Here is a 22,321-nt window from a genome sequence, read left to right on the forward strand (position 1 = left end):
CCTTCTTCAAAGTCAAAAATGCTTCATGACAGTCTTTAGTAAACTCAAACTGGCGGTTTTGTTCCAGCAATGAACAAAGGGGTTTTGAGATCTTCGAAAAATCTTTAATGAACCGCCTATAGAACCTCGCATGCCCCAAAAAACTTCTAATGCCTTTTACGGTTGTTGGTGGTGGCAATTTCTCAATCACTTCCAGCTTTGCCTTGTCTACTTCAATGCCCTTATGAGAGACTTTATGGCCCAAAACTATGCCTTCCTTCACCATAAAATGGCATTTCTCCCAGTTGAGAACCAAGTTTGTCTCCTCACATCTCGCTAAAACTCGCTCCAAATTAGCCAAGCAACTGTCAAAAGACTCCCCAAATACTGAGAAGTCATCCATAAAAATTTCAAGAATATTTTCTGCCATGTCTGAGAAAATCGCCATCATACACCTCTGAAAGGTGGCAGGGGCATTGCATAAGTCAAACGGCATCCTCCTAAAGGCAAAGGTGCTGTAGGGACAAGTGAATGTTGTTTTTTCCTGGTCTTCCGGAGCTATAGAAATCTGGTTATAACCTGAATATCCGTCAAGAAAACAGTAAAATTCCTTTCCAGCCAACCGATCCAACATTTGGTCAATAAATGGCAGCGGGAAATGGTCCTTCAGAGTGGCTTTATTCAGCTTCCTATAATCCATGCAAATTCGCCAACCAGTCACCGTTCTTGTGGGAATCAATTCATTGTTATCTTTAGTCACTACTGTAACTCCTCCCTTTTTAGGGACACACTGAACTGGGCTGACCCAAGAGCTGTCTGAAATCGGGTACACAATGCCATAATCCAGCCACTTAATCACTTCTTTCCGAACTACCTCCTTCATGATGGGATTCAACCTTCGTTGCTGCTCAATAGAGTTATTACAACCAGCTTCCAGCAGTATTTTATGCATACAAAACGTCGGGCTAATGCCTTTTAAGTCTGCCATAGTCCAGCCGATTGCCCTCTTATGCTTCTTCAACACTTCTAGCAGTAAACATTCAGCTTCAGCTCCCAAATACGCTGAAATAATCACAGGCAGCGTTTCATTGTCCCCCAAGTAGGCGTATTTTAAATGGCTGGGCAGCGGTTTCAACTCCAGTTTTGGTGGTTCTTGGATAGAGGGCTTTGGAGGCTTAAAATTCCCTTTCGACAGATTTAAAGACTCAAAATGCTTGCTGAATTTCATGGCTGGTTTGCTGGACTCTACCCAAGTGACTTGGGACTCCTCTTCATTGCTAGATTCTTCATCATCCTCAAAGATATTCAGCCCCAAATCAGCCTTGCAAATTTCTTTATTAAGGGTTTCAGCCACAAGTGTCTCAAGTACACTCAAACTAGAACATTCTTCTATGTCATCCGGAAACTTCATGGCTTGGAAAACACTAAAGGTCACTTGTTGATCGTTCACCCTCATGGTAAGTTCTCCATTTTGCACATCAATCAAAGTCCTCCCTGTGGCAAGAAATGGCCTCCCCAATATTATGGGTACTTCTCGATCCGCTTCATAGTCAAGAATGATGAAATCGGCCGGGAATATGAACTTGTCAATTTGCACTAGTACATCCTCAATCTTCCCTTCCGGATGAGCCATTGATCTGTCCGCTAACTGCAATGCAACTGTGGTTGGCCGAGCTTCACCAATGCCCAACTTCTTGAAAATAGACATAGGCATTAGATTAATACTAGCACCCAAATCGCATAAAGCTCTTCCCACATCTCTCCCACCAATGGAACATGGAATTGTAAAACTGCCTGGATATTTTAATTTAGGAGGAATTTTGCTTTTCAACATAGCACTGCAACCTTCTGTTAGAGCAACTGTTTCGAACTCACCCAGCCTCCTTTTCTTTGTCAAAATATCTTTCAAGAACTTCACGTAGTTGGGCATTTGCTCCAAGGCTTCCACTAAGGGAATATTGATATGGAGCTGCTTCAAAACATCCAGAAACTTCCTGAATTGCCCATCTTGCTGCTTTTTTTTAAAACGTTGAGGAAATGGTGGAGGTGGCTTGTGCAAAGTCTTTTCTGCAGCAGAATGCTGACCCGATGCTGTATCAACTGGGCTGAATTCAGCAGCTGAACTTGCTGGTTTTTTACTCGTTTCCCCTTCAGTTTGGATTGAAGTGGGCTCCTTGCTGCCTCTTGTTTTCTCATCATTAATTTCCAGAATTTTCCCACTCCGTAGATTAATTGCTTTGCAATGTTCTTTACCATCCCTCCTTGGATTCTCGGTATCACTAGGCAAAGAACCTTGGGGCCTATTTTTCAGATCATTGGCCAGTTGCCCCAACTGAATTTCCAGATTGCGAAGAGAAGCTGCTTGGCTCTGAATCATAGCATCATTCTTTGCCATATAATCTCTCATTAAACTCTCCAAGGAACTAGATTGAGAGCTTTGAGATTGGTGAGGTTGTTGAGCCCTTGGTTGTTGAGAAAAACCTGGTGGACATGACTGTTTCCCTTGTGCTGGCGCTCCACTTGAACTTGCTCCTTGACCCCCCCATGACAGATTTGAATGTTGCCTCCACGCTGGATTATAAGAATTTGAATATGGGTTGTTGTTGCGATTGAAGTTCTGATTACCCACATAGCAAACCGAGGTTGGATTTGAAGGGCAATTCTCAAAAGTATGCCCGTCTCCACAATAAACACATGAAATTTCTGCACTTTGAATGGCAGCGACTGGCTGAATATTTCCTCCCAAACTCAGATTCTTCAAGATGTTGGTCATTGAGGCCATTTGAGCTGTTAGAGTCATTAATGCATCTACTTCAAGAACTCCCGCCACCTTTCTACTTGTAGGAGCTCTAGTGTTTGACCATTGATAGTTATTACTTGCAATCTTTTCCAAAATCTCAAATGCTTCGTTGTAAGATTTGGAAAGAATGGCTCCATTGGCTGAAGCGTCCAAGACCATTCGAGAGGCTGCATTGAGACCATTATAGAATGTCTCCATTTGTATACAATGTGGGATACCGTGGTGTGGACATTTTCTTAAAAGCTCTTTGAATCTTTCCCACGCGTCACTAGTGGACTCATCTTCCAGCTGCTGAAACGACATAATCTCACTTCTAAACTTTGCATTTCTTGTGGGAGGGAAGTATTTTCTTAAAAAAATTTCAGCCAAGTCATTCCAATTTGTCACCGAATCGGGAGGAAGGGTGTTGAGCCATGATCTAGCTCGGTCCCTTAAAGAGAACGGGAATAACTTCAGTCTTAGCGCCTCTTCACTTACTCCTTGTAACTTGAAAGAATCGCTCACCTCCAAAAATGAGCGAAGATGGAGATGAGGGTCTTCCGTGGGCATCCCACTAAACTGCCCAATTGTTTGGAGCATTTGAAACATGACAGGTTTGAGCTCAAACTGAGGTGCTTGTATTTCGGGCCTCACAATGCCCGGATTGAGCTCGTTGAACATAGGGGCAGCGTATTCCCTTATTGCTCTAGCTCTATCATCCGCCAAAACAATAGGATTAGCTATGTTCTGGGCACCCCCTTCGTCTCCAACATTTTCAGCCATATTGCAGCGGCTGTTAGCCTTTTGTGCCTTTCTCCTTTTTCTGAAAGTACGTTCAATTTCGGGGTCAATAGGAGCAAGTTCAGATTCGTCTTGTTCGTTCATGCACTAGATTAAACCTGAGAAACGCACAACCCAAACAAGCAGAATTAGAAACAACAGAAATAAATTGCAAAATAGTTGATAATACAGAATTTTAATTTTCAATCCCCGGCAATGGCGCCAAAAACTTGTTGCGTAATTTTAAGCAAATAAAATGTGCAAGGGTACACAGTCGGCAACAAGTAATATAGTAGTAAGTTGAGTATCGTCTCCACAGGGATTGTAAAATCAAGCAAATGTAAAACCAACTAATCAACAATTTAAAATTAAAGGAAGAAATTATGAGAATGATTGTACTATCAATTTGAAATTAAATGACTGCAATTAAATCTATTTAAAAATATAACTAAAATGATAACAAAATTGAATTCAAGAAAAAGTGTCTATGGATTAATAGATCTGAATAGCTATTTCCCCCTATGCTAATCTGCCCAGTTGTTACAGCATTCGTTCAGCAAAGCTTGCACAGAGTTAACAGAATTCTAAGATAAGCACGTGAGATTTTCCCAAAACTCAGTGAATTAATTCTACAACTTGATTTAATACATTCCTATATTTAACCAGGTTGCAAAACAGCAATTACACACCAATTCTCAAGTTATACAAGGTAGCAAAATATTCCTATTTTACTCACTAAGAACAACCTAAACATGGTAATTCTCTTGCATCATCCAAGTTATTTCCACTAGATATAACCTTTCCAGAATCAGATCTAGCTAAGCAAATTGTTAGTCATGGCCAGTAATTAACAATCATTTACATTCAGCTCACTTGAATGAACAAAGGCAAAGTTGCTAAACTCATGCAATTTTCATCATTAATTCATAACATCGGGTTCCATAGCCATTCAAATCTCAAAAGGATTAGCTCATGTTCAAACTGAAAATTACAACCCAAAACAGAAATTGTTCATCCATAGCAAATATTCAGTTTGCAAATTATAGAATCAAGAGTATACACTACAGAAAAGGAAATATAGAAGAAAGAGAAGAAGTAGAATCGGGTTCTAGAGTCCTCCTCCTTCCTTGGCCGTGGGTCTCCTCTTATGGGTACTGCCTTTTTCTGTGTATATCTCTCTGCATCAGCTCTTTTTCCTCTTTCTTGTTTTGCTGAATAAAGGACTGTACTCTGTTTTCTACTCTTCTTCTTTTATAATTTCCGGCTGTACTCTCCTTAGGGTACTTTTTTCTTCTCCTCACCCTAATTAGAAAGCCCATTTTCCTTTCTTGGTCCATTAGTCCACGCCACCTCAGCTAGCTGACCTAATTTTTAAGTGGGTGCCACATAGGCGCTGAGATAAGTGAAGAAAGGCCAGCTGGCTCTTGTCCACATCAGTCCCCAATTTCCAGATTTGCTAACACTTCGGCCTCCAGCATTTGAGCAGCATTTCCAGCTTTTTGTCCCCTTTTTCCTTGGATTCCTTAGTTTCCCTTGGCGAGTCAAAAGTTCCTTTCCTAAACAACAAAACACACACAATTACTTAATTAATTACAATTACTACTAACAATTTACAAGACTCTTGAATTAACACACTAACTAGAAAAGAAAGGTAAAAACTAAACAAACTTACAAATAACATCACACTCATTACTCTTTTCACCCAAAATTCAAGTTCAAAGTTAATAAAAATAACTCTAAATCATAGAGTTATCAGACGACAATGGCAACTTGTGCGCCGCACTTGATGCACAACTCGCTCGCCTTCTGGAAAAGCCCTTTGCGCCTCTTTGAGAAAGACACGAATACATTGGAGCAGCGTTGTTCTCCCTCTTCCAATCTTCTTTTATCCATAACAATCGCTCTCAAGTAAAATCTAAAAGAAAGAGTAGTAAGGAAGGAAAACCTGTGAGCGAGTGACCCTTTGCACCGCCACAACCCAAACCGTCAAAGCTGTGAAAGGCTCAGTCGTCAAACGCTGGCGTTGGCCACAAACACACTTTTCTCTCTTTCTTTTCCCTCGTTCACTCTCGGTTTCTTTCTCTTCACGACAACCCCTTTATATATATATATATATTTTTTTTTTTTTTTGTGGTTTGCGTGGGCTTTTTATGAAAAGGCCTTTCTAAGTTGGCTCACTTTAATTGCTTGACTTATACTCCGTAGAAGATTTTAAAAAGGAAATTACTACCCACAATTAAATAAACTTTCTATAGATATTTATTGTTAATTGATTCTACAGATCAAAATCATATCAATTATATAAATAAACATAAATTAAGATTTAAAATACATATCATGACTACCAATTTAATAATTCGCAAAGGGTCACTCGCTCACAGGTTTTTCTTCCTTACTACTCTTTCTTTTAGGTTTTACTTGAGAGCGATTGTTATGGGTAAGACAAGATTGGAAGAGGGAGAACAACGCTGCTCCAATGTGTTCGTGTCTTTCTCAAAGAGGCGCAAAAGGCTTTTCCAAAAGGCGAGCGAGTTGTGCATCAAGTGCGGCGCACAAGTTGCCATTGTCGTCCTATCTCCGACGGGTAATCCTTTCGCTTTCGAGCACGCTTCGGTGGATGAGGTTCTTCACCATTATTTTTGTCAAACGGCCATCAATCCCAGCTTCATCACTGATGAACACAAACACCAGAACCAGATAATCGAAGGCCTCAAGTTTAGCCTAAAACAGGAGCAGAAAAGAGAGGGTCTTGATGAGGAGAGTAAGGTGGTGTTGGGACTCAAGGAGTGGATTGAGAAAGAGCTTGAGGATTGTAAGACTACTACTGTTGTGGAAGATTTGGAGGGTTTGAAGCAAAAATTTGTGGTGTTTCTTGACCAAATCACTCAGAGAATATTGGGGCTTGGAAGTTCTACTTCGTCCGTTGAAAGAGGAAAAGATGTTACTATTAACAACGATGAATGTGGCAGCACTCCTTTTGATGAAGAAGATTTTGGTATTTCGTTATCTGATTTATGGTCTTGAGATAAGTTTAATTTAGCTACTTTTATATCATATTATGCATTCATTTTTTTTCTCTAGTTTTACTAATAATTAGTCAATATAGCGGCTTAAGGTGGTGGTGTATATGGAATTAGTTTATTCATTGTCTAGAAAGTGTAGATGAGGATGTTATTAGAGCAGAGTAACATATTTGAGTTATGATAAATATTCATCTTTCTCTGATTTTGTTTAAATTTGTAATTTTTTGATAAATTTCATGCCTATAAAGGAGATATTTGGCTATTTGTTCTCTCTGGATTTCTGGGTTGCATTGTTCTTTTATAGTGGACAAAATAAAAAAAGTATCTCTGCACTTTGGGAATAAGAAGAGTTATAATTGAATAAAGATGAAAAAAATATTTTGTTTTGATTATTAACACACTTATAAATATGAACAAATAAATTGAGAATTATGCCACCTCTTCAATCCCATCCGACAAAATTTCAGCTCGGAGGACAGATAATTGTAGCAAGATTCTTCTATCTAAAACAATGGCCAAAAAAATGTGGAAAAGCTAAATCAAATAGATCTAATTTCTACATATAGTGAGTGCTGTGCAGCAACAGATATTTATGCTTATAAGCATAATCAATTTCAGGCAGTGAGCTATATATATAATATTATCCTATATTCTTTCATGATTTCTTCATTTTTAATTAATTAAAATATCCTTGCTATATTGACTATTGAACACTTTCAGCATCAATCAATCTACCCCTTTGAACCAAAGCTCTATTATTAAGCAAGAATGCATGCACATGTGTCTATAATATCATGAAAGAATCATTAATATTCTTAAAATTATAACAATTTATAAGGGGGAAAAGAAAAAGTCAAAGGTCGTACCTGAGATAATAACATCAGTTCATCAAAAAACTTTTTGCTCCTCAGAAGAGATTGAGCACGAGCAAGAGCTTCAAATCCTTGGGACACTTTGTTCTTCTCAAAACCAATCTTTGCAATTGCACACTTCAAGAAAGCACCTATGATAAGAAAGAGGCATAACAAGGCCGCTAGAAAAAGAAGGTACAAGATCCTAACCTCTTTGCTCTAATGTCTTACCTCAGCTAGTGCCATGGAAAGAAGTAAATCATGAATATATGGTTTGGCATCTGGATGCTGAAGAGCAACACGGCCAATATCTATCTAGGACAAGCTTTACTTCCCCAACCTGAACCTGAAATGGAAATGGATAACAAAATAAATAAATCAAAAGCATCAATCTCCAAAACCAAAACCAAAAGCTACTTGCAGGTTGGAAGAGAAACTACTAATGATTCTATAGAGTTACTTTTGTGAAAATAAAAATAAAACCTCATAGCTCTTGACAAAATGTAATAGATGAAAATTATATGTCATCCCAATGAATTGGCAGTCAAAAAGTGTCAAACCAAAGTAAAGTTTGTTACACATTGAGCATCCTTTAACTGAAAAAAATTAAAAACCAAACAATATAAGAGAAATGAAACTCGTCGTATTAAACAAAACAGACACTCTACTCTACCTCTTGAAGTAGGCAAAGAGCACCAGGCAACCAAGTCCATGGAACCCGAAGAGAAGAGATGATTTAGGTGGGATCTTTTCCCTTGTATCACCAGCATATTTCCATTAAAAGATCCTGCAAGCAACACGAGAAAGAAGAGTATAGTGTTTTCTCTTACAATAATAAAGAAAAGAAAGGGTCAAAAGGATTATTCTTTAAAATAGAAGAAGAAGAAGAAGAAGACTATTAAAGAGATTTATTTTGAAAAATAATACTAATAAAGTGTTCAAATGTAGTGGGTAACTAAATTCTACAATAATACAACACCCAACAAATAATAGTCAAAATATACTTTTTGAATTCCCCGCAAAAAAAAAAAAAGAGAGGGTTTATACTTTTTTGGACCCTGTGTTTTTCTTTATTACTTGTTTGGACTTTGTGTTTTGACAAATTACTTTTTGGACCTTATGTTTTGTAAAATAGTTAAAATAGAACCCTAAATTCAATTTTGATGAAGAAAAAATTGAATATAACAACACAGTTTTTAAGCAGAATGATTTTATTTTTGTTCTAAATTGTTAGTTTGGTAAATTATTTGTGATTTTAGTTGAGAAAACATTGACCAAAATCGGATTTAGGGTTCTATTTTAACAATTTTACAAAATATAGGGTCCAAAAAGTAATTTATCAAAACATAGGGTCCAAACAGGTAATGAGAAAAAACACATGATCCAAAAAGATTAAACTCAAAAAGAAATATACTTTGAAAGAGATAATCATATATTTTTTTTTTAGAAAATTAATTAATTTTTAATTAAATATATACCTCTTTCGTGGTATATAATCATTTTTCATGGAGGATCTTTTTGTAAAGACATAAACTTTCCCCATAACCAGAATCGATTCATTTCCTCCATTAATGGCTACACCAACTGAAACCCAACAAAACCCTTCATCATTCCCACTCCAAGACCGAGTTGCCATAGTTACCGGAGCCTCTCGCGGAATCGGCCGAGCCATCGCTCTCCATCTAGCCTCACTCGGCGCCCGTCTCGTCATCAATTACAGCTCCAACTCAGCTCAAGCCGAACTCGTAGTCACCGAGATCAACACCTCATCATCTTCTTCTTCGACGACCCCTCGAGCCGTCGCGGTCCAAGCCGACGTGTCCGATCCCGACCAAGTCAAGTCCCTCTTCGATTCGGCTGAGAAGTTCTTCAATGTCCAACCTCATATTCTGGTCAATTCCGCCGGAGTACTCGATCCAAAATACCCTTCCATTTCCAACGCCTCCATTGAAGACTTTGATCTCACTTTCAGGTAATACCTACTCTACTGTCATATATTTGTCTACCAAGTGTTTGAATAATTGTTTCTTCAGTGGAAGTGTTATAATATTACGTTATCTTATGTATGCTCACAAACTGTTTGATTAATTGTCTCTTTGATAAAATTGTTAGTGTGAATACAAGAGGGGCGTTCTTGTGCCTAAGAGAGGCAGCAAATAGGTTGAAGCGCGGAGGTGGGGGTCGGATCATATCGTTATCTTCGTCCATGGTGGGGGGCCTGAAGCCGGGCTTTGGCACGTACGCAGCCTCTAAGGCGGCGGTGGAGACAATGATCAAGATACTTGCAAAGGAGCTGAAGGGGACGGGGATCACGGCAAACTGCGTGGCACCGGGGCCAATCGCGACGGAGATGTTCTTTTTGGGGAAGAGCGAGGATGTTATTAAGAAATTGGTGGATGAGTGTCCGATGGGAAGGCTTGGAGAGGTCAAGGATGTGGCGCCTGTGGTGGGATTCTTGGCTGGTGATGGGAGTGAGTGGGTTAATGGGCAAGTGATTCGTGCAAATGGGGGATATGTTTAGGATCAAATCTCTTGAAAAGATAGCAACTTTCTAAGATTTTGATGCCATCGCAGGCTGCTCTGGTGGAACAACATTCAACTGTGGAGGATCATCATCATCATCATCGTATCATAATAATAAGCATAGGATTCTAAACTCAATGCCACTGACACTACTAGGAAAATATGAAATAAAATCAATGGAGTTTGTTTAGTGTACATGATAAGCAAATCATAGGAAACTTTATGATTTTTTATTGTCAAATTGTACTTGCTTGGTTTTAGAAGAAAAGTGTAAAAGAATGTTTGTACTTGGCGCTCGTTTAAGCTGTGGATTATGTTATTTTTGGTATGATTTTATTGTGGCATTGGGTGAACCGTTGGGCTAAGTTGTGCCACGTAAATACAAAGATAAATATTCATGGGTGTTTGGTTGGTATGGGGTGAAGTGAACGTGAGAATGATAATTTAAAACATTTCTCATGTTAGGGATAAAGTTAATAATTTTTATGAGCTTATGTATTTTAAGGGTATACTTGAGTATAATATCACATTTATTTTAAGTTTCTCTACACTTTTCAAAGTCATCCAACTACTTAAAATAAAAATATAGTTTATTTTACAAAAATTTTGCTCCAATGATGCGTAAAAGTTGTGCTAAATTTTGCTATTGCTAAAAGTTTAATAAAAATCAACTGTCCCAAATTTCTTATCCTTTCACGGTCCCACCAATAGAATTCAGACAGCTGCTAATTTTTTTTCTTCTTTTTAGGTGATATTTTTTCCATTAATTTATATATGTTAATTATTGGGAAGGTAAATCGTCAGTACATTAAAATAGATTTGATATATTTATTTAAAAAGAAAAAATGAAAAAATTAAGTTACACTTATTTAAATCAATTATTTTATTAAAAATATCATTTGGTTTTATTTTTATTTTCATAGTCTCCTATAAAAAAGTAATATTTTTCTTAAATAAATGGTATATTATTGTATATTTATTTCTTTTTCTTTATAAATCCATATATATATATATATAATAGACATTATCTTTACGTACTTAATCAATGGTATATTATTGTATATTTATTCAAGAAAAATTTATGAGTTGATAATATTGTTCTTCTAAAAAAAAAACTATTTAAATATACTATTTTTAAAAATTGTATCACTCTGATTTTATATATTTTTTCTTTATTTGGAAATAGTGTACAAGAAAATACTATTTTTTTTTTATAATTTTATAGAAGCATTTTTTTTAGTTTTATTTTTCTTCCAATAAATGATATGTTATATTATAGTATTTTCATAACAGTTTTTAAAGTATTTTTTTTATTAAAATTAAAGAAAAATTAAACTTATGTTTTATTTTTATTATTGGTATTAAAAATTAATTAAATTATTGTTAACAAATTATATAGCATAAGTTTTTCTTTCTCAAAAGCATATTATTTTTATTTCCATAAAAAGGCAGAATATCAAAAAGATATATATGTATTTAATTAAAAAATATTATACGATGTATATATGAAAAAAATTAAAAAAACATTATACGATGCATATATGAAAAAAATAGGGAATTTACTCATTTGGTACCTTATGTTTTTGCAAAGTATTATTTTGGTACCTCTGTTTTCAATAATGCTCATATGGTACCCTGTATTTTAAAATTATACATATTTGATACCCTAGACTCAAATTTGATAGATAAAATTTTGTCAATATGATCAAACTGTCACCAGTTATATGTAATTAAGTAATTAAATTTAAATTTGGAACTTACATAATTGACAGCAGTTTGATTAAATTGGTAAAATTTTATTAATTAAATTTGAGTTTAGGGTACAAAATATGTACGATTTTAAAATACAGGGTACCATATGAGCATTATTGAAAACAAAGGGTACCAAAATGATACTTTGCAAAAACACATGTACCAAATGGTTACCTACCCACCAAAAAAATAATCCTTTTTTATAAGAGACTATGAAAATAAAAAAATAAGTAAATGATATTTTTAATGAAATAATTGATTTAAATAGATGTAACTTAACTTTTTCATTTTCTCTTTTTAAATAAATATATTAAATCTATTTTAATGTACTGACAATTTACTTTCCCAATAACTAACATATATAAATTAATGGAAACAACATCAAAACGTAAAAAGAAGAAAAAAAAAATGAGCAGTTGTTAGAATTCTATTGGTGGGACAGTGAAGGGATAGAGAATTTGGGACAACTAATTTTTATTCCTAAAAGTTGGGCCAAATTTAGGACACAATATAACATGTTGCATTTTTTGCATCATCATAAATGCTACACTTTTTTTATTTACTTTTATACAATTTTATTATTTTATTCTTATTTTTATCTATTCGCATTAAATACTATGGGTCCGTTTGGTAAAATTTTTGTTTTTAAATTTTTTAAACACAAAAATAGAAATATTATTTTATTTTTGTTTTTTTATTTTTAAAAAATAAAAATATGTTTGGTAACTATTTTTGTTTTTTGTTTTTAAAAACAAAAAATAATAAACGTGTTTGATAACTTTTATTTTTATTTTTTGTTTAACAATGTGATGTGTTAATTTGAAGAAGAGAAGGAAAAAATGAAAACTGTTTAAAAAAATTTTGAAAGTGAAAATTTTCTATTTTCAAAATTTAATAAATTTTGTTTAAAATTTAAAAAAATAAAAATAGAGTTACCAAACGCTATTTTATGTTTAATTATCAAATTTTTAATTAAATAAATAAAAAATTGTTTTTTTTAATGGTTACCAAACAACACCAATACTTTTTACCTTATTATTTTATTATTATCTTATACCATCAACAATAAAATATAAAGAAAAATAATTACTTTTTGTATATTTTCAATAAATATCAAATTATCATTAATGAACTATTAAATTTTACATCAGTTTTTATAATTGTGCATTAAAACATAATTTACCAAACTAACAATTCAGAACAAAAATAAAATCATTATGCTTAAAAACTGTGTTGTTACATTCAATTTTATCTTCATCAAAATTGAGTTTAAGGTTCTATTTTAACTATTTTACAAAACATAGGGTCCAAAAAGTAATTTGTCAAAATACAGAGTCCAAACAAATAATGAGAAAAAACACAGAGTCCAAAAAAGTATAAACCCCATTTTATAATAAAACTACCTTAAAAAACTAAAATATGACTCCAAGTTATCATCCATGTTCTAGGAACATCTTTTTATATGCCACAAATAATCTATTATATTGATTATTGCAATGAAATTGCTCCCAAAGTCAATAAATTCGTCACTTAATTAGTAACAATGAAGAAGCTTTCCACAATAAAGCAAATTTTCATGCTTTAAATAAACAAGAAGAGAGCATTTTAATTAATCCAATAAATGAATGAGATTAACAAATTACATCTAATCCAAACTAGTTCCAATGTGCACATATAATATACAAACATACTACATCGATAGCTTAATTATGCAAATAATGTAACTACCTGGTCGTATTATCATTTATATTATTTGTGTTTGTCAAATTTTTTTTTTGTCTATGACATTAATAAATATGATATAAGTAACTATTATAATTAACGTACTTATAACGACTCTATGTGACTATATAAAAAGAGAGTAAAATAATAATAAAAACATGAATGGAGCCAGATATATCAGTCAACTCTCAATACTTTTTATATAGAATTTGTATAAAATTACATTGATTATTTTTTTTTTCTAAAATTATATATTTAGCTCTTTAATTATTTTTTAACATGTTAGCTCTTCTTGAGTTGAATAAAAATGAGGCAGGAGTGGACATTTGACTCGAAAAATTCGCAAATCAAAAACTCAATTTTTTGCAAAACCTATCAGATTCGGATGAAATCCGGTTCGAAAACTCAATTTACGAGCATTTACACAAATATTAAGTTAACCAAAAACCTTTGTCAAAACGTATCATCATTTTTTGATTCCTAAGAATGAGAATTCGAAGATAAATCTAATGTTTCTTTTCTAAATGATATTACTCATATTAAAAGAGTTGAATCTTATTATTATTATTATTATTATTAAAATTCTCCATTTAATAAATAAAAAATAATAATTTACGTATATAACGATTCTACCCTTTATATCAAAACTCTAAAAATGATTTATTCTAAAAAAAAAAAAAAAAAATTTATGTAAAATTTTCCAAAAAAACAAAAACCGTTATTTGTTCCGATGGCTGCTGCACCGACTGAGACCCAAAACCCCTCATCACTCCCACTCCTCGACCGAGTTGCCATTGTCACCGGCGCCTCTCGCGGAATCGGCCGAGCCATTGCTCTCCATCTCGCCTCCCTCGGCGCTCGCATCGTCATCAATTACACATCAAACTCTACTCAAGCCGACGAAGTAGTCGCCGAGATCAACACCTCACCTACCTCTACCTCCACCACACTTCGAGCCGTCGCAGTCCGAGCTGACGTGTCCGACCCCGACCAAGTCAAGTACCTCTTTGATTCGGCCGAGCAGTTCTTCAATGTTCAGCCCCACATTATGGTCAACTCCGCCGGAGTCATCGATTCCAAATACCCCTCCATCTCCAACACCTCCATTGAAGAGTTCGATCGCACATTCAGGTCATTCTCTTAAAATAATTGTGAATCGTCAACATTTGCATTCCAAGTGTTTGAATTATTGCTTCTTATGTATGTAATATATTTTCATTTTCAGTGCTATGCTCACAAACTGTTTGAATAATTTTTTTTAATACATTTTTGTTTTTATTATTATTTTTAATTGTTTTTTCATTCATTCTCTGGGATTGACGTCCAAGTGTTTGAATAATTGCTTCTTATAAATGTATGTAAATTTATTTTCAGATAAGTAATCTTATGCTCACAAACTGTTTGAATAACTGTCACTGATAAAAGTTGTTAATTAAGTGTTCTTTTCCTTCATTTTCTGGAATTGCAGTCCATGTGTTTGATAAGTGCTTCTTACAAATTATAGTAGTCTTATGCTCACAAACTGTTTGAATAAATTCTCTTTGATAAAAGTTGTTAATATAATTTTGTTTTTTTAGTGTGAATGCAAGAGGGGCATTCTTGTGCCTAAGAGAGGCAGCAAATAGGTTGAAGCGCGGGGGTGGTGGTCGAATCATATCAGTTACTAGTTCCCAAATGGGGGCACTGAGGCCAGGCTTTGGGGCTTACGCGGGGTCAAAGGCAGCGGTGGAGACGATGACAAAGATACTTGCGAAGGAGCTGAAGGGGACGGGGATCACAGCCAACTGCGTGGCGCCAGGGCCAATCGCAACGGATATGTTCTATATGGGGAAGACTGAGGAACAAATTCAGAGAGTGGCGGAGGAAAATCCGCTGAACCGGCTTGGTAAGCCTCGGGATGTGGCGTCTGCGGTGGGATTCTTGGCTACTGATGGGAGTGAGTGGGTTAATGGACAAGTGATTCGTGCAAATGGTGGGTATGTTTGAAAATAACTTTGTGTTTCTTCTTGGCTGTGTGGACTGAAAACGTAGGAATTTTTTTTTAATAATGTGGTTAGTTTGCTAAACTGACGACATGAAAAATTGAAATTAGCGAAATAATCTCATTGAATGTAATGCTAAGAGAGAAGTTTGTGTAGTCAAAAATTTTCGACCAACTAATGAGATGTTTTTTTGCACATAATTATTATAACTAGGTTATAGTAGAAAATGACTTTAAAAAATAAGTTATTTTGCCAAAGGCCCATATTTATTAGTAAATTAACTGTTTTTAAAAAATTATTTGTTTTAACCTCAATTTTCACTAGGGATCATCTAGTGTAAATTTCAATGAGATTATTTTACAAATTTCACACTTTTATGTTGTTAGTCTAGCAAAATTCTCCTCTAAGGAATGAAGATAAATTTAAGGTGCTTGACCCTCCATGAGTGTCATTTGAACAATTATGAAGTTATTTTGTAATTATATTTTTAGAATAAGTTTGCTACTGAATATTTTCATTAAAGTCAATTTTACCAAAAAAAAAACCCTCCAATTTATCAATCTTCCAATGAAAGAAATGATGAGGTCAAATTCTAGAACTCCTTACGAGCTTTAAACAAATAATGTTGTTATTTGATATCTTAAAGTGTCTAACATCGCATGAGGTGACATCTTATGATTGATTAACGATACCTCATAATACTTATTAAATTCAAATGTGAGACCCAATATTAGATTGCACCAATAATGTTATGTCATGTTATGTCATTTCCTTGTGGTGCCCCTTAGCAATTCTCTTAAACAAAATGATCATATATAAAATTTATGAATAATTCGATTAGAATAATTTTAAGTGGAGAACACTAGCAAGCACACTCGATGAAGGCATTCACCATATCAAGACAATCATTTTGAAAAATAATCATATTTTCCCAAATCAAGCTTCTTCACTACCTAAATTTTTTCTACTCTAGTTTCATTTTATTCCACCAAAAAAAAAACCCACCTAAAATTGCAAAACAATCATCTAGAAATGAAAACATATAATCAATCCAATTGTTTAATAATTCGAAGGAACTCTCAAGAAACTTCGACGAAGCCAAAGCTCATACATAACCATGTGAAAAGCATCATAGTCAATAGGTTTAAGATGCCATTGGAAGTGTTTTCTCACCTTCAACACATTGCTTTGTAACCTCAAATATTCATCAGAACTGATCTTTTTAAGGACTTCTTTGAGCAAAGGAATGTCTAGAGTGGGAACAATGACTGAGAAGGTTTTCCAATTCAATATGTCAGTGAAAGGTAGATCATAGTGGTTGGCAATTATAACTGGAACACAACCATAGTAGAGTGAATCCGCAATCCGAGCTGTGTTTACTTCAAACCCTTTAACATGGAGACAGAACTTGCTCCCAAGGAGCTCATCAGCATAGGGTGTTTTAAGCCTACCATAGTGTGCAAAGATCTCTGAGTCATTTCTCCACACCTGAAGAAGCTTTACTCGAACCGGCGAATTTATTCCTCCGGCGAAAAATGCAAGCCTTTTTCTGTACTTTACAAAAATTAGATGAATAGATGATGCATAATAGCAACTTGGTTATGTTATTTAAAAGACATACTCAATATGGGACTTGTTTGAGGAGGTTTACACCATGCTAATGGCTTCCGAGTTGTTGGAATTCACAAAGAGATATCTATTGACAGAATTATAATAAGAGGCACTGAAGGTGTTCAACACGAATCATGATTTTCTGTCAGGTTACTGTATATCATATTGTATCTAATCAATGCAATTGTGATACCTCATATTAAAACCTAACTTGTTGTGAAAGAGCAGTAGCAGTTTTTTTATAAATGAATAATTAAATATGAAGTGTCACAATTACATTGGTTAGACATAATATGAGACACACTAATTCAACAGAGGATCTTGATTCGTTCAACACTACTGATATGAATAAAAGTATTATGTTGTGGGGTTCATCTGTACCAGTACATAGTGCTGAACACCACCTGTGTCCCATAACATTACTCTATTGAATATCACAACTAATTATTATCTATGGCTATGTCTTCATGCTAAACCACTCTCTAAATGAAGGTAGCACAAACTAGGTTTTTCATTGACACAAGTCAATGTGTATGTTTGTATGAAAATGAAGTTTCAAATAAAGTAACCAAACAAACAGAACATGCACCTTTTTAGTTGCATTTAGTCTTAATAATATGTAGACATTTTCATACCTATTATGCTACACGTTTCTTCTAGAAATCATTCAAGTCATGATGAGAAATAACTACTCTTAACAAGGCCTTGTTATGATGCACAACAATACAGAGAACAGCTTCAAACTCAGAAAAAGCAGTATAAATATATTTATTACCTATTGGATGAAAGAAGATTAGGAGGGTCTCCTTTCCTTGGCCAAATTTGAGGAAGACAGGCATCCTTGTGAGAAATGTACCCAGCTAGGAAATAGCTTGATGAGCATACAACTTGAATTACATTAAATTTCGCTTCGCCTGTTTTCTCCATAGCTGATCTTCCAATGGAATGACAAGCAACATAGAAGTGGTCACCCCCATCTGTCCTATTCCAGTAAGAGTACTTCTGACTGACATTTGTTATGTAATCCCTGATGAAATTTTGTATGCCTCCTACACCAACTCTGGTGTCATGTCTCAACCGCGCAATCGAGAAGGGCAAGAAGAAGAGATCGGCCTCGTTCGGATTCTTGGTGATGAACTGGCTGTTAAAGAGGAGCTTCTTGAAGTAACTTTCACTGGCATAGTTACCCCCAGGCTCAAAATCCACTGGCAAGAGAGCATTTGCATAAGGGTCATTTTGCTTGTGGGGATAGATATATATTTTGAAGCTCTTTTTCATTTCTTTGTAATCTTCTTGAAATATATTCCCATCATGGAACACATTGTTGGTATTATTGACATAGTCTCCTATACCCAAAAAACAAGAGGTAAAGATTCATAAACCATTCAAATGAATAATAATCACACCAAAACCAAAAGTTTGCATCTCTTAGAGAGCTTTTGTTTGGCTTGCATCTAATGAGATATGTAGGTAGGTGGTAGGCTAAAATCAAAGTACTTGGACACTCAAACTCAAGAAATTCAGAGCTCCATGGAAATATACAGATCAAAGATTTCTGAGATTGTGTGATTTGGATTCTCCAGGATTACAAGATAATAAGTGAAGATTCCATTAGCTTTCTTTTGTTTTTGTTTTTGTTTTGGGTCCCCTAGTTTTGATTAACCTAGCTATCCTTTTTCATCTTGGAAATTCATGATTTCTTACAGCAATTAAACAAATATAGTAATCTTATTCCCTCATAATACATACTCTTCAAAGTAAAGGCCATGAACAGAATGAAATATTGAAAAGTAAAAATGAACAATCAACAAAACTGATAAATTTGTTACCATGATCGATGTTTAGACTTTGAGGCTGGAGATTAGTATGTGAAGATTGTAGATGCTTTATAACCCCTTCTCCCCATTTACCATTATGAATTTTCTGTTACATTGTAAAAAGACCGAGCCAGCAAATAATGATACATACACATAAACATATATATATATATGTATATATATACATACATACAAAAATCCACTAACCCTTTTCTTTTTCCTTGAAATGGAATGAAAATCATCTCCGGATTTTGACAATGATGCATAGTCAAGCAAACTAAGAGCTGAAAACCTAGCAAGAAACAAGTGTTGAAAGAGAGATACAAATGATAATATGATGACAAAGAAAGCTATCCATTTTGCATTAGATTTGACCACCATCTTCCTCCCTCATTCCATATCCAAATTTACAGTCATTCCCATCACAATTCTGCATTAATAAACAAAACCCTTTTTATAACTAAACTATATTGAAATAATTGATATTTTCTATACTAAAAAAATCCTACTTTCTAAGCTTGAAAAAAGGAAGAAACAATAAATTCATTCCCTGATCAAAAAAGAATTTTTTTGGGGGGACGAATTGTTATGTAAAATTTTTTAATGAAAAAAATATATGTCAATACATGAGAGTGATCATAATATGAAAAAAATATGATAGTAGGAGAGAAAGAATGACTCACCGAGTAGAGAGAGAGAGAGAGAAATGAAAGTGAAGTCTTAACTTAACTCTACCGCTGGCTTTGGAGAAAACATGAAATGGGTCAAGTTATATACTACCTACTCTGCTCTCATAATTCTATATTTTGAAAATGATATGTACTCTTCCATTTTTTTTTTTCAAAAACAATTTTTGAAAATCATATGTTATGGGTAAATATTATTTTGGATTTTGTGTTTTGTAAAAGTTACTAATTAAATTTTATGTTTTGTTAAATGATAATTTGGATCTTGTATTTTGCAAAATAGAACAAAAGAGTACTCTAGACCAGATTTTGGTCAAACTTTTTTTAATACGACCAAAATACCTCCAATTTTATAAATTAGTGAATTTAATAATCTCAAAAAATATTATTGAATTAAAAATTAATAAAAAAAATTGATATAAAATTTAAAAAACCACATCAAAAAATGCATGACTAGAAACCAAAATTATAAAGTTGTGAAAAACAAATAGTTAACACAATACATACGAACATAATATAAAATGTATCTCGAGATTATTAAATTCACTACTTTATAAAACTAGGGGCATTTTGGTCATATTAAAATTTTTTGGACTAAAATCTAGTCCAGAGTACTCTTTTGTTCAATTTGTAGAACACAGGGTCCAAATTATTATTTAACAAAATACATGATTCGATTGTTAACTTTCGCAAAACACAGAGACCAACTATAATTGATAGCAGTTCTATATTGTTTTGAATATTTATGACATTTTTACTTGTATGAACAAACATAAGAAATTATAATTCTCAGAATTAAAGTATCCTAACCTTAAAAAATATAAGAGATTATTCTATATATATATATATATATATATATATATGTTATATCCAAAAAAAACTATCAATTAATTACTTTCTATAATTGAGAAGGATGGAGCAACTGGAGACAAAATAATATCAACATTGCTTTCAAACAGAAATAATCAAATAAATTGATAAAAGAGTTTTACACCTACTTATATTGACTTTGTTTTTGTTTAGCCTTTCATTTATATATAGTCATTTACACACATTTTCTTCATAATAATTTAACTAAACTTGGAAAGTAAGAGCATATGTATATGTATATGTATATGTGATTGTGTTTGACCATGTATGTATGTTAACTGTAAAGCATTATGTGTTTATTAAGAAACAAAAATAAGAAGTTTTATATCGTACAAGTATAATAAGAAAAAAAAAAGTGCTAGCCTAGCCTAGGCAACTAAGAAAAAAAATCTCGAGAAAATAAGGCCAAAAATAAAATCACTGCCACATGTAGATAACTTGAAGTGATGGAAAACTCAAATGTGACCACAAATTGTTCTTATTAAAGGAAAAAAAAACGATATGAGTTCCAATCAATGGCACTAATAATACTAAGTATGACTAATAATACACATAATACTCTCACTTTCTGTCGTTTTCTCCAAACTCTTATGCAATAAGAAACTGATAAAGAGAAACAGAAAGAAAAGAATTTTCAATACTTAATTGAAATACGTATGTTATAAATTGTAATGATAAAAAAATCCAAATGTGAACTTTTTAAAATATATATATATATAATATAAAATAATTGGTGAAAATGACTTTTTTTTTAAGTCATACGACCTAGTTTTGATATTTTTTTATAAAATAGTCTTTGTTTGACATTTTGACAAGCTGACTAAAATTTTTGATTAGTTGTCTGAATTTTTTGATCAGCTGTCTGAAAAATTTCGATTAGCTGTTTGAAGTGTCAGGTACAATTTTATAAAAAATTATCAAAACTAGACCAAAGTGCAAAATAATTTCAAAAAATAGTGTATTTTGCCAAATGACCCATAAATATATATATATATATATAATATATATTGATCCCTACATTGTCAACTCTAGTAGTATCAAGGAATTAGGGAGGGAAGCCAATCAAGAGGCCCAAATGATGTGTATAAATAACAAATGTCCAAAGGTCTTATTTATAAACTTATAAATGAAGAGTGTATAAGAAACCCTATCCAAAAGTCCAATTAAGAGAAGTTTGAATGTACCGAAGTGACAAACAAGTATCGAAGAAGTTGAGGTAAGAAGATTATTGTTGGCTTAAGAGAAGGCAACAATCAAGATTCACATGAATAATCAAAAAAGAATCACAGCGGAAAATACACGACTAGAAACCAAAATTATAAAGTTGTGAAAAACAAGTAGTTAACACAATATATACAAAAAGAATATAAAATGTAACTCGAGCAGGAAACAGTAAAGAAATAAACGTAAAAACAAAACATCAAGATTTATACTGATTCAGACAATTTGTCCTACGTCCAGTAGAGCATTACCACAAGCTTTATTGATCAATATTCGAATAGCTTTGTACAACCCTCCTTCTTCACAGTTGACAAGAATACACACTAAGTGACAGTACAAAACATCATTTGTACAATTAAACTCGACCAAAATTTCACCCTTCTTGAAGCTTTCTCTCACTTAGAACTAAACTCGTTCTCTCTCTTTCTTGAAGGACAAAACTACATACAAAGCTAACTCTCATTTTCCCTCTAGAGTTTACAAGATTTTCCACCGTACTATTTTAAAATGACTATCATAACACCTATTTATAGATTCTAGGCTTGTAACCGACTCAACCTACTAAACCAACAGGAATAGACGGTTGCTACCTGACCAATTGAAAAGAACCAGCTGGCTGAGTCTAGAAGGAATAAATTGCCACAAAGATTAATAGCAACCTCGACACTTAACGAATTAGAACCAAGAAGTATAAAGACCACCTCTACCTTGGCCACATAATACAA

General features: G+C 33.6%; 3 protein-coding genes, 1 long non-coding RNA gene and 1 other non-coding gene across 6 annotated transcripts; 3 read left to right on the top strand and 2 right to left on the bottom strand.

Annotated features, from left to right (window-relative positions):
- Positions 1 to 2,993: 2,993 nt before the first annotated feature.
- LOC133828181 (small nucleolar RNA R71) lies at positions 2,994 to 3,100 on the top strand. Its single transcript, XR_009890816.1, has one exon. It is a non-coding gene; the product is annotated as a small nucleolar RNA R71 (small nucleolar RNA).
- A 1,357-nt stretch (positions 3,101 to 4,457) lies between these two features.
- LOC133824589 (uncharacterized) lies at positions 4,458 to 8,305 on the bottom strand. 2 transcript variants are annotated; one of them, XR_009888542.1, is made up of 5 exons: positions 8,086 to 8,305; positions 7,896 to 8,008; positions 7,644 to 7,758; positions 7,428 to 7,550; positions 4,458 to 5,094 (listed from the first exon to the last, which is right to left on the bottom strand). It is a non-coding gene; the product is annotated as an uncharacterized LOC133824589 (long non-coding RNA). The 2 variants fall into 2 exon arrangements; XR_009888543.1 differs by lacking the exon at positions 7,896 to 8,008 and having other exon boundaries at positions 8,086 to 8,303.
- A 619-nt stretch (positions 8,306 to 8,924) lies between these two features.
- LOC133824590 (NADPH-dependent aldehyde reductase-like protein, chloroplastic) lies at positions 8,925 to 10,263 on the top strand. Its single transcript, XM_062257519.1, has 2 exons — positions 8,925 to 9,384; positions 9,525 to 10,263. The coding sequence occupies exons 1-2, from the start codon at positions 8,984 to 8,986 to the stop codon at positions 9,931 to 9,933; spliced, it is 810 nt and encodes a 269-aa protein (XP_062113503.1). The 5' UTR covers positions 8,925 to 8,983; the 3' UTR covers positions 9,934 to 10,263.
- Positions 10,264 to 14,083: 3,820 nt separating this feature from the next.
- Positions 14,084 to 15,569, top strand: LOC133824591 (NADPH-dependent aldehyde reductase-like protein, chloroplastic). Its single transcript, XM_062257520.1, has 2 exons — positions 14,084 to 14,540; positions 14,987 to 15,569. The coding sequence occupies exons 1-2, from the start codon at positions 14,140 to 14,142 to the stop codon at positions 15,393 to 15,395; spliced, it is 810 nt and encodes a 269-aa protein (XP_062113504.1). The 5' UTR covers positions 14,084 to 14,139; the 3' UTR covers positions 15,396 to 15,569.
- An 847-nt stretch (positions 15,570 to 16,416) lies between these two features.
- Positions 16,417 to 19,554, bottom strand: LOC133824592 (probable glycosyltransferase At5g03795). The gene is made up of 5 exons (XM_062257521.1): positions 19,503 to 19,554; positions 19,027 to 19,249; positions 18,832 to 18,925; positions 17,778 to 18,348; positions 16,417 to 16,940 (listed from the first exon to the last, which is right to left on the bottom strand). The coding sequence occupies exons 2-5, from the start codon at positions 19,198 to 19,200 to the stop codon at positions 16,451 to 16,453; spliced, it is 1,329 nt and encodes a 442-aa protein (XP_062113505.1). The 5' UTR covers positions 19,201 to 19,249; positions 19,503 to 19,554; the 3' UTR covers positions 16,417 to 16,450.
- Positions 19,555 to 22,321: the final 2,767 nt, after the last annotated feature.

The sequence above is a fragment of the Humulus lupulus genome, chromosome 3, assembly GCF_963169125.1.
Source record: "Humulus lupulus chromosome 3, drHumLupu1.1, whole genome shotgun sequence".
NCBI classification, from domain to species: domain Eukaryota; kingdom Viridiplantae; phylum Streptophyta; class Magnoliopsida; order Rosales; family Cannabaceae; genus Humulus; species Humulus lupulus.